The sequence below is a fragment of the Haliotis asinina genome, chromosome 5 (genome assembly GCF_037392515.1).
Source record: "Haliotis asinina isolate JCU_RB_2024 chromosome 5, JCU_Hal_asi_v2, whole genome shotgun sequence".
In the NCBI taxonomy this organism is placed as follows: domain Eukaryota; kingdom Metazoa; phylum Mollusca; class Gastropoda; order Lepetellida; family Haliotidae; genus Haliotis; species Haliotis asinina.
This window is the reverse complement of record NC_090284.1, coordinates 70,890,004-70,902,281: the sequence shown is the minus strand read 5'-3', so window position 1 is coordinate 70,902,281 and position 12,278 is coordinate 70,890,004. Positions and strand designations below refer to the sequence as shown.

At 39.8% G+C, this 12,278-nt stretch overlaps 1 protein-coding gene across 1 annotated transcript in view; it reads right to left on the bottom strand.

The window, feature by feature from the left end:
• Positions 1-12,278, bottom strand: part of LOC137284017 (uncharacterized) — a 132,435-nt gene that overhangs the window by 109,989 nt on the left and 10,168 nt on the right. The window contains exons 3-5 of the mRNA XM_067815679.1: positions 2,295-2,322; positions 1,312-1,393; positions 727-821 (exon numbers count right to left, since the gene is read on the bottom strand). Of these exons, the coding sequence (XP_067671780.1) occupies positions 727-821; positions 1,312-1,393; positions 2,295-2,322 (205 nt within the window). The remainder of the gene's footprint in view (positions 1-726; positions 822-1,311; positions 1,394-2,294; positions 2,323-12,278) is intronic.

Below are 12,278 nucleotides of genomic sequence, written 5' to 3'. Positions count from 1 at the left end.
TGAAAAAAATATTACATTTAGTTGAGAAATAGAAATAAAATAAATATTCACCTTTCTGTCTACCCACGAATAATAAGTGATGTTTTAAGCCGTCGAATACGCACACATACCGATTCAAGTTCAGAATAACTGTGACGTGACAATTTCACAATAAGGTTCTCAAATATGCATCCTTTTCTATAGTTTTCGTTCCAGACTGATTAGGTTCCATTCTCTCAACTGTCATCTCCAGTCATAGCTTAGATGTGTTTGTAATCTCGCATACCCTTCAGTACCTGGGGTAGAATACGTTGCAAGTGGCATGTAGTAGTCTTCATTTATAGTAGGGGACGAAGACATCAGGCATCGACGATCAGCCTAAAGTCAATCACTTGTTCGTCTGCACCAGCATATTGTCAACGTTTCAACGGTCTCTTTGACCTCATCTCCATTCGTGATGTAAGTGAGTGAGTTAGTTTTGGTTTACGTAGCTTTAGGCAATATGCCAGCAATAACACGGCGGAGGACACCAGAAATGGGCTCCACATATTGTACCCATGTAGGGAATCGAACCCGGGTCTACGACTTGACGAACGAACGCTTTAATCACAATGCTATACGTCTTGAAGCATTTCACAAAGAAACGTGCTATCTTCCTAGCTCCTTCATCACCGGGTTACACAACCTCTGTAACCCATATGTGATGAACTGCTTGCGCTTCAGTGCTTACAAGTGTCTAAAACTTACCTATCCAGAAATTGTTGATCCCCATGATTTTAGCAGCTTGACCAATGTCTTCGTTTTTGTAAACATCGCGGATTTTTACAAGGTGGGAGCCATATCTGTGTCAAAAACGAGAAAGAACACATATTCACATATCAGAGTCCCATCTTAGATACACTGAAACGAGATGTTCTAAAGCTTTAGTTCACATATGCAATAATTCTGAAATATTAATACATACTGTTCATAAAGGTCAAAAGGTCGTTTCCCCTTCGAAAGAAGGCTATGCACAATCCGAAGTGCATTCATACGTCAGTTGTTTTCTTGTTTCATTTGCGGTACAACACATTAATCGTTTTATCTTTTTCAACACTTGCTGTAAATTAATTGATAATACGTTTGAGTTTTGACGATTGTGTCACAAGATACATTTTAAGTGTAATCTATTACAATATCAACGTGATGCCCCAAATATGATATTACATTAAATTTGTCAAACCATCACTTAGATTCATCAGTGTGTACAGGTCACAACTTCTTGTCCAAACTTCGTATTTAGCATAACACCGATGGAGGAAATATGACATGAATCGCTGCTGTATTACTTACGTTTGACATACTTTCAGCGCACCTGTCCATGATCGCGTGTAGTTATATACCTTGAAACACTCGGACCGATACAGCGTCCAGCCTACAAAACAGACATAATAACATCTGCGAGTACTTATACTGCCATAGATCCCCTCATATGGTGTAGGTTCAAACAGAATGTAAGTGAGTTTAGTTTTGCGCCGCACTCAGCAATATTCCAGCTATATGGCGGCGGTCTGTAAATAATGGGATCTGGACCAGACAATCCAGGGATTAACAGCATGAATTACGATTTATGGAAAGATGATACGATTACATGTGTCAACCAAGTCAGCGAGCCTAACCACCTAATGTTAGTGGCCTATTACGACAAGCATGGTTTGTTGAAGATCAAGCCTTGCACGGATCTTCGTGGGTCGTGGGTTCTAAGTATCAAAATTATTATCCCGTTCAAAGAATCAGTGTTATTCTCTTGCAGCTTCTTGGGAAGTATACCTCCCTAGATGCTCGTGACTAGCTGGACACAGTCACTTCAAATTCTGATCCCATTCATTGCTTGGTGGACAGAGGCACATAAAGAACAAAGTCAATGCCTGTGGTGACCCTCTTGTATAGTATGTATGCCTCCTGGTCAGCGCCCATTTTAAAACATACATTAATGAATTCACGTGATTATAACCGTCAAATTATTTATCAACATATATATTCTACAATCCATTAATTTGTCCGTTGTCGTTACTTCTCTCATATGTATCACCTTATCATGCTGAAATTCTTTATGAAAAAATACAGCAGGAATCCATCTTTGTTTCTTATATTCCTTTCTTTGAGTGAAATTCCGGTAATTGCGGTTACTACTAAATTCTCGTCTTCCACAAAGACGTCCAGACGGACTCGCGTGGTGTGTGTCTCCGTGTTTTGTTGTTGTGCTTACACGCTTCACTCTTTATACGGGAATATCAAACACACAGCACTTTACCCAGATAAAAAATAACTCTCACCTGTCGGGCACTGAAGCTGCACAGTATTCTGAAAGGAAAACATTGAAACGTACAGTTCACAACACAAACGCAACAAGAAAAAATTGTATATGTATGACAAATCTATACGCCAAGTGTTCGTTTCAGACTGTATTCATATTTTGCATGTCAGCGATGTGTTTGACTGAATTGCATCCTGTTTTGTATATCGGTTCTTATTAATATATACAACTAACAGCTTGTCCTTTACAGTAATTAAATAATTGTTAGACTCGTCAGGCCTAAGGTCCGGGTTCGATTCCCACATGGGTACACTTCTGGAATATTGCTAAAAGTAATAAGTATAAAAGTATATTTCATATAAGGGTATTTTAGGGATTTGTACACCTTATGTAGTTTGAAACAAAAACTACCTATGCGGACGTGTGTCCATGTATAGAGTATGAACCACGCGCCTGTCGGTGATACCTGATAACGGCACAGTGTATTTAGTTCCTAATATGCGTCTCTCATTGAATGTAACACTTCAAAGCACTCCCCCATTACCACAGACTTTCTGTAACCTATATTCACATCGACAATAGTCTGTATAAATCCACTTATTCAGTACGTGTGAAATACATAACGTTCTTGTTCCTCTGTATAATCCTTGTCTGTGTCAGAAATTGGTCGTCTTTTCCCATGCTTAAAGTAAGGAAATCTATCATATGAGACCTAACATTTGCTTTTCATTGCACACCTTTATGTAAACACACAGCTTATTCAAGGCGGATACTATGTCGGGTGTAATATGTGTCAACGGGTGAATATAGCATTAGAGCGTCATAACTAACGCTTCTGTTTGTTGGAGAATATCATACCCCCAGGCAACCCCATAAGAACTGTGTCAGTCAAATGCTTCCTCGGGGGTATTGCGTAAATCTAAAGTGTCTTAGATGAACTCATTTAATAAAACCCGATTTTGGAAAAGCAGTATGTCTAGATCTAAATAACGGTACACTTCACACGTTTGGAAAGATATTCCTTTATGAATCTGTATATTTGGTTTCCAAGAACTTGAAAAAGATATTTCCTTTGACTGAACCTGTTTGAAAATTTAAGGCAGGTCGCTCAGTGATTGATATCCACGCATTCCTCGTGTCTCAACTAATGCTTCTATATTTTAATAGATGTTGCTTGGCTACCAATTCATTATTCTGTCGAGAGTGTTTCCTTGACAACTTGGGTGATCATACTGACATGTACATATACTTCCATTTTTTCCATACTACAGTGCGTCAGTGACAACATAGACATAGAAGAATGTTACATTAGCGACAGAAGACCTGAAGCATCCAATTTTGGTTTAAATTTGTCATCGGTAAAACTAGTAAGATTTCAGAATACGTGTCAAACGTGTTACGGTAGACAATATTGGACTTTATAATACAAAACACTCCCAGTCTCCCTATACCGGTTACCGTAATGTTTTCGGTACAGTTAAGTGCATCTGTAAATTGATTTGTAAGTAGTCTTGTATTATTTCCAACACGGTGCTGAAATTAAGGCATCAAATTCATAAATAAATAAAATATTTGAAACATCCATGTAAAACATCCTTCTGACGTTAGCTAGGGTAGCCTTGGCGATCGTGGGTCGATGCCCCTAATGGTTCTTCTGACACAGTGTATGAAGCCATGTCTGGTATTCCTAGTAATCACATCACTGGGTAGAGAACGAGGTGTCCTTTAAATTAAACTTGTTAACAGTGTCTCAGTTTCCTGTATGTAGATTTTTGAAAACAACAAAAAGTAGATTCGCAAAATGTCAGTAATCTATGTTTGCAACGAACATGTAATTGTTTCGCGTACTTCTTAACCTACTTATAACACATTACCACGGATATGTCAACCTCGTGCATTTACAAGTTGCAAAACAGCATGCCCCATGAATAACAGTGTGTTACAAGACCTTTCAACATCTTGAACAGCGACATCCATTACAGTGTTGTCTGTGTACGTCTACAACATCGACATCTATCACAGTGTTGACTATGAAGGTCTACAACATCGACACCTATCACAGTGTTGACTGTGTACGTCTACAACATCGACATCCCTCACAGTGTTGACTGTGTACGTCTACAACATCGACATCTATCACAGTGTTGACTGTGTACGTCTACAACACCGACATCCCTCACAGTGTTGACTGTGTACGTCTACAACATCGACATCCCTCACAGTGTTGACTGTGTACGTCTACAACATCGACATCCCTCACAGTGTTGACTGTGTACGTCTACAACATCGACATCCCTCACAGTGTTGACTGTGTACGTCTACAACACCGACATCCCTCACAGTGTTGACTGTGTACGTCTACAACATCGACATCCCTCACAGTGTTGACTGTGTATGTCTACAACATCGACATCCCTCACAGTGTTGACTGTGTACGTCTACAACATCGACATCCCTCACAGTGTTGACTGTGTACGTCTACAACACCGACATCCCTCACAGTGTTGACTGTGTACGTCTACAACACCGACATCCCTCACAGTGTTGACTGTGTATGTCTACAACATCGACATCCCTCACAGTGTTGACTGTGAAGGTCTACAACATCGACATCCCTCACAGTGTTGACTGTGTACGTCTACAACATCGACATCCCTCACAGTGTTGACTGTGTACGTCTACAACATCGACATCCCTCACAGTGTTGACTGTGTACGTCTACAACATCGACATCCCTCACAGTGTTGACTGTGTACGTCTACAACATCGACACCTATCACAGTGTTGACTGTGTACGTCTACAACACCGACATCCCTCACAGTGTTGACTGTGTACGTCTACAACATCGACATCCCTCACAGTGTTGACTGTGTACGTCTACAACATCGACATCCCTCACAGTGTTGACTGTGTATGTCTACAACATCGACATCCCTCACAGTGTTGACTGTGTACGTCTACAACATCGACACCTATCACAGTGTTGACTGTGTACGTCTACAACATCGACATCCCTCACAGTGTTGACTGTGTATGTCTACAACATCGACATCCCTCACAGTGTTGACTGTGTACGTCTACAACATCGACATCCCTCACAGTGTTGACTGTGTACGTCTACAACATCGACATCCCTCACAGTGTTGACTGTGTACGTCTACAACATCGACATCCCTCACAGTGTTGACTGTGTACGTCTACAACATCGACATCCCTCACAGTGTTGACTGTGTACGTCTACAACATCGACACCTATCACAGTGTTGACTGTGTACGTCTACAACACCGACATCCCTCACAGTGTTGACTGTGTACGTCTACAACATCGACATCCCTCACAGTGTTGACTGTGTACGTCTACAACATCGACATCCCTCACAGTGTTGACTGTGTACGTCTACAACATCGACATCCCTCACAGTGTTGACTGTGTACGTCTACAACACCGACATCCCTCACAGTGTTGACTGTGTATGTCTACAACATCGACACCTATCACAGTGTTGACTGTGTATGTCTACAACATCGACATCCCTCACAGTGTTGACTGTGTACGTCTACAACATCGACATCCCTCACAGTGTTGACTGTGTACGTCTACAACATCGACATCCCTCACAGTGTTGACTGTGTACGTCTACAACACCGACATCCCTCACAGTGTTGACTGTGTACGTCTACAACATCGACACCTATCACAGTGTTGACTGTGTATGTCTACAACACCGACATCCCTCACAGTGTTGACTGTGTACGTCTACAACATCGACATCCCTCACAGTGTTGACTGTGTACGTCTACAACACCGACATCCCTCACAGTGTTGACTGTGTACGTCTACAACATCGACATCCCTCACAGTGTTGACTGTGTACGTCTACAACATCGACATCCCTCACAGTGTTGACTGTGAAGGTCTACAACACCGACATCCCTCACAGTGTTGACAGTGTACGACTACAACACCGACATCCCTCACAGTGTTGACTGTGTACGTCTACAACATCGACACCTATCACAGTGTTGACAGTGTACGTCTACAACATCGACACCTATCACAGTGTTGACTGTGTATGTCTACAACATCGACATCCCTCACAGTGTTGACAGTGTACGTCTACAACAGTGACACCTATCACAGTGTTGACAGTATATCGACACTTCCGGACTGAGTGGAGTGTTGAAGTATTTTCTTGCAATAGAGACAGCTATGCCGTGGTCATCTCATACAACATGAAGCTGTTAACCGCCTTTCAGGGAAAGCACACACGCCCAGCAATACACGCCATCTGCCATGAACAAACTCACTGAGAAGTATGACACGTCAACTCTGTGGGAGAATACATAGATGGGATTGTGTTTTTAATGTTACCAGAGAGCTGCTCCAAGTCTGCATTCATCAAATATGTGCAATGCGTCTTTATTGCGTGAATACCTTGAGAATGACCTTCATTCTCATTTCTTTACATTTTGCGGGATGAATCTAACCCCATATAAGAGATGTTACTGTATGACCTGCCTTATATACAAATATTGACATACAGCTACTGTAACTGGCTCAGTTAAACATTTCATTCTAAACTAATACACTGATTCCTTGTTCACGTATACATCAGCACATTTGCGTAGTGTCCTTGGACAAGATACTTAGAACCACATTGTCTCAGTTAATCCATGGGTACCAGTGCGGATGTGCTTGCAATGTCAGTCATTAGTTCATTGCGCCTAACAGGCAGCATGGCTGTACGTTTCCCAGGGAGTTGTAAATGTATCGGAAAGTACGATAGTGTTCTGTGACCGGGAATTGATATGTACGTAGTTTTAAATATATATATTTTATACATCGTTTGTGTATTAAGCTTCACGTGTTTAAATATTGTACATAGAGCTGTCAGTCCTATCTGTTTTGTGCATAGATCCCAGGTCACATATCAGTTGAACATGGGAGAGTCCTTGGATGGGTAACAGAGGCAGGCCTCTCTTCACCCTGCAGTGCGTGGGTGCCCGGTGGGATAAGATGTCGGATCACACGACTTTTAGTCGTGGAGCCACTCACAGGCAGTTTGGGTTAACCGGGGTAATAATATCTGTGCTTTATGCATGCTTTGGCTTTGACGTTGGAGTATGTCTGGACTTTAAGAGGACAATGTGGGCAAGTTTCATTACAATATCCGTTAGTGTATGCCTGTCATTTTGTTGAGATTTTAACCTTTTCAGCACATTTCACTCTTTGTTGAGATTTTAACCTTTTCAACACATTTCACTCTTACCATTCATCTTTTGTATCCATATATAACTATGATACAGTTTGGTCTTTCAGTTCATTTACTCGAAACAATAGAGAATATTATCCAAGTGGCTTTTGATAAATTCCCATTATGCATTTTGCACTATAAACTATTAGTTTACTTAGTTACTAGTATACCATTAAGGGTAGGTAATGTGCGTCTGGTTAGGAAATAATTATGATATCGGGTGTTCGAAAAAAGGGTCAAGACATGCTGTTCCACCAAGACACATAGGGCTGTGTATTGGCAAATACGTATACATAACTGCGGTATATTGTGAGCTGAAGTGTTTGACAGTTAGTGACACTTACTGTATATTGTATGCCATGTTTTGTCCATAACTAAATGTTGTGCCCACAACAGCAATTACAATGGGTAGTTGAGGATTATGCATTAGCCTTTATACAATGAAGAGGATGGAAAGTTTGACGGTTTTTCATTTATTGACGATGGAAAACATCAGTTGTTCTCATGCGTTTATTACGCACTAAAGAGGTCACAGGCCTGTAGTAAATTTACAATATACATATGGTAGAATCATTAACGTGGATATTACATAACATAACAGAGACATGGCAGTCTTTCTATAGATTAAAGCATTGAATACTAATGCGGATACATTTCGCAGCATTAGAGAAATATGCGAATTTAGAATATACATAAATTCGTTAATGTTTGGGTGTCTAATACAATAACTCGACAGATAATTTTATCTTATTATTGAATGCAATGGACATGTAAGACGTAAATGATGTTCATGCTATTCACATTACAAAGTTTACAATATCTGTTTTCTCTTGAGATATGTGTGTACCTTCCTGTACCGCGATGAGATCATAGGGTGATCTTAGCCTTGCAGTTGCTAAGCTAAATGACGTCACATTTATAACCTCGAGGTTTCAGTTTCAATGGTACAATGGTTAAAAACAGAAGAATGTACTCGACAAGCCCTGTGTACGATGCCAGTCTTGCAGAAATATGTCTTTTAACTTCTGTGTAAGTCGTTATGGAATTTGAAGTACAGTTTACTTGTTGATCATACCAAATATAGTTAAAATCTGAAAGAATCTCCTTCGCGTGTGAGACCCATATTCTGCTACCATTCTTATCATACACTAACATTGTTTCATAGCATTTTCGTTGGTATCTTTAAGGGGGCATATGGATTAGCCTTAACCATTATCTTATGACTTTCATATAAGCATCATACACACACACACACACACACACACACACACACACACACACACACACACACACACACACACACACACACACACACACACACACACACACACACACACACACACACATATGCGAAAACGCCTCCTTTCACCCTACACCATAACATTGGGGATAATTGTTTGAATTCCTGGATATTTTTACACGCAAGTAAGTGACTTTTTTCAGTTGCATCATAAGCTTTAGTCCCCATACCTCTAAACCGTAAAATAGGGTTATTTCTGCCTCTAGTATGAAAGTATTATAAGATATGTTTGAAATACCAGTTGTTAATGAATAGCTTGTAGACTTTAGACTTTAACCTATACCACAGAAATAATTTAAACTTTTACCCTACATGCCAATAAATGTTTTTCATTTATTTTTGTGCAATACGAATCGTTTATTGTGGTATAAAGATCCGTGCAGTCCCGGGGACACTCGTCACAAACACATGCAAAGGCAAATCACTCACATCCCTGAAAATCCACTGCATGACCAGTTACAGCTCTGAGCCTTGCTGTCACTTCATGACTGGTCATCACGATTAGCACGTGAAGCACGTGGAGGTAGGCACAATGTATGTACATGTATGTTTGTTTACAGGCAGCACCGTCGCGCGGCAGTAGTACTGCTGTATAGCTTCAGGCAACAAAGAACACTGACGTGTTTTTCTGTAAATGTTAAATGTAACTGTCAGTTATTCGATTCGTATGAAATATGACATATGACATAACCATTTTGCCTATAAACGCCCAACAGAATGTGTTTTGGTCGATATAAGCGAAACTGATTAATCTCTGGTGATGAGACTTGCACCAGACAGCTCGGAGTAATTCCATTTAGGCTGTCAAATTATGATATAACGCATGTAAGTATTACTGGGAATATGAAGCAGATAAATCAGACATTGTCGGCGATATACTTTTATTCATCCTGAAGATATATAGTCTGGTTCATAATTATTGAGAATTTTTCTTCTTACTTTGAGCTATCCTAACACCTCAACTGATTCACTGATACTTAAAACTAAGTAATGGTATAAGGGAGGTAACTCATCTTGGCCTACTGAGTATAGTACAATTAGAGTTACCTCCCCTGAATTTGTAGCAGACGTCATTTTCCTCAGCACTGTCAACAATGTCTGCTGAAGGTAAAAGAAGGTTGATTTTTGAGTTGTGTAATCAAGGAATTGATGATGTAAATACATTGGCAGAGAGAACAGGAACTCCTCTTTCTACTGTGTATAGGATTAGGAAGAATTTTAAAGAGGGAAAGGATTTTGGGCACCAGAAAGGAGCAGGGAGACCCAGAAAATTGGACTTCTCAGATCGCGTCCGGCTGGGAATTTTAGCGTCTAAAAAGCAAAGGGCAAGCATCTCCAACATCAGGTATGAAATGATAGAAAGGGGATCAACAGTTGTATCAAAATCTACAGTTAGAAGAAATTTGATTGATCTTGGATGGGAGGAAAAGACTGGAATTCCTTCTCCTCTCATAAAACAAGAACATAAAGACAGGCGTGTTGAGTGGTGTTTGGCACATGAAAACTTTGACTGGGAAAATGTGATTTTTACTGATGAAAGCTCAATATGGGTATATCCCAATAATGTGAAAATATGGACAAAGTCTGCGTCAGCACCGTTGTATCGACGACCTAAATACAGCCCAAAGTGTCATGTATGGGGAGGGATATCCTTATTAGGAACGACCCCGCTGTGCGTGTTTGAGGGAAATCTGACAAGTCAACGCTACACTAACATATTAGATAATTTTCTCCTTCCAAGTGCACATGTGTTTTATGGAAATGACTGGATTTTGCAGCAAGATAATGATCCTAAACACACAGCAAAACATGCCAAGCAGTGGTTTCAGGAGAAAAATGTGACTGCTTTACCATTTCCTGCATATAGTCCTGACTTAAATCCCATTGAGAACATTTGGGGGATGATGAAGGAATGTGTGAATCAAAAGGGGTTGACAAAAATTGAAGACATGAAGAGAGAAGTGGTCCGATACTGGGACAGCATAACTCACGAGACACTAACCTCTCTGATAGGAAGTATGCCTACCCGTCTTAGACTGTGCCGTGAAGCTCAAGGAGACTTGATAAAATATTAAATTGTTACCTACACAACATGAAAAGGTCAGTTCACTTTCACAATACATTCAATTTTATCTGATTTGTTCTCGTTTAATAATATGAAATGCTTTAGCTATTCTCAATAATTTTGAACCATACTGTATGTGAACATACCCGCTGCACTTCGATTGTCACATTGTGGGGCTGGGGATTGATGTCATGTTATGATTTGTCCCTTTCAGGAAACTGATTATTGTAACAGGGTCATTAAGAAACTGTTATCTGTGTTACCGTCAGATTGTAAAACTAGTCTGTTTGGTAAATGACTAAAACTTGAAATGACTAAGAGGATCAGCCGCTTCGCGTCTCTGTTTCTAACAACGATCAATATACTCCGATCATCTTACGAAATTTCATTTCATCTGCATGTGGTGGGCGGGGGTTTGTGAAATTTGTCTGCTCTCGACACATCAACTCTTGACACAGCAAGTGTCAAACAGACAGGTGTATATGCTTAAATGCTTCAAAGCCAAACCGAAGTGCAACAGTCAGTCGTTGCCATAATAGTTTTAACTGTCAGTGACAATAACTGATGTTGAAATTGTGACCCACTTTTGTAGATTAAGTTATTAAGTTATATGTATATCAGCCTGTCTTATCTGTCTCATTTATGACTGAGATAATCATCTTGCCGATGATTTTTAGGTAGAATCAGCTTTCTAGCAACTGTTCCATCCCGAAACTTCACCAACGATTAAATCAGCTACGTGCATATTTACCTAAATAAGAACGGATTAATAGTTTCTTTTATTTATTCACGAGCGAATCGTCTAAAATAAATGAAATTGAAATAACTCTGTCACGACTACTTCAATGCAGAAAATATACAAATATAAATATTCCATTGAAATAGGTCCTACTAACCCCCAGGACGCCGAATTAGAACCTAACTGTTTTCTTTGGTTGACATGTTTGGTCAAAACCTGCATGAATGGAATTATAATGTTGATTTAAAATATGGATGTTGCAACAGAAAGTCTTAATGGTTACAGAACAGGACTTTCAACTGGTTACACAACACCTGTTCCAAGCAACCAGAATTATCGCATAATAAAATTTAGACCCCTTGAAATAACACTGATTACATGCTGAAACCAGTCTTTGATGCTCTATACGCTGTCAGGTCATGACAATACGTTTTCGATGTGTCAATATTTGCTTTCCCTGATAATTACCACTCATATGTTCCCCCATAACTTACATAAAACATTTTCTTCACAGTATATACTGAATAGGAAAGGAAAGCTCTCCGACTGGTTTTTCGGTCAAGTTTTTAAACACAAGACATAAATATGAACACTTGCTTTCATGAAATTTCATGTTTTCGAAACTTGCTTTCGTTGTCGGAAA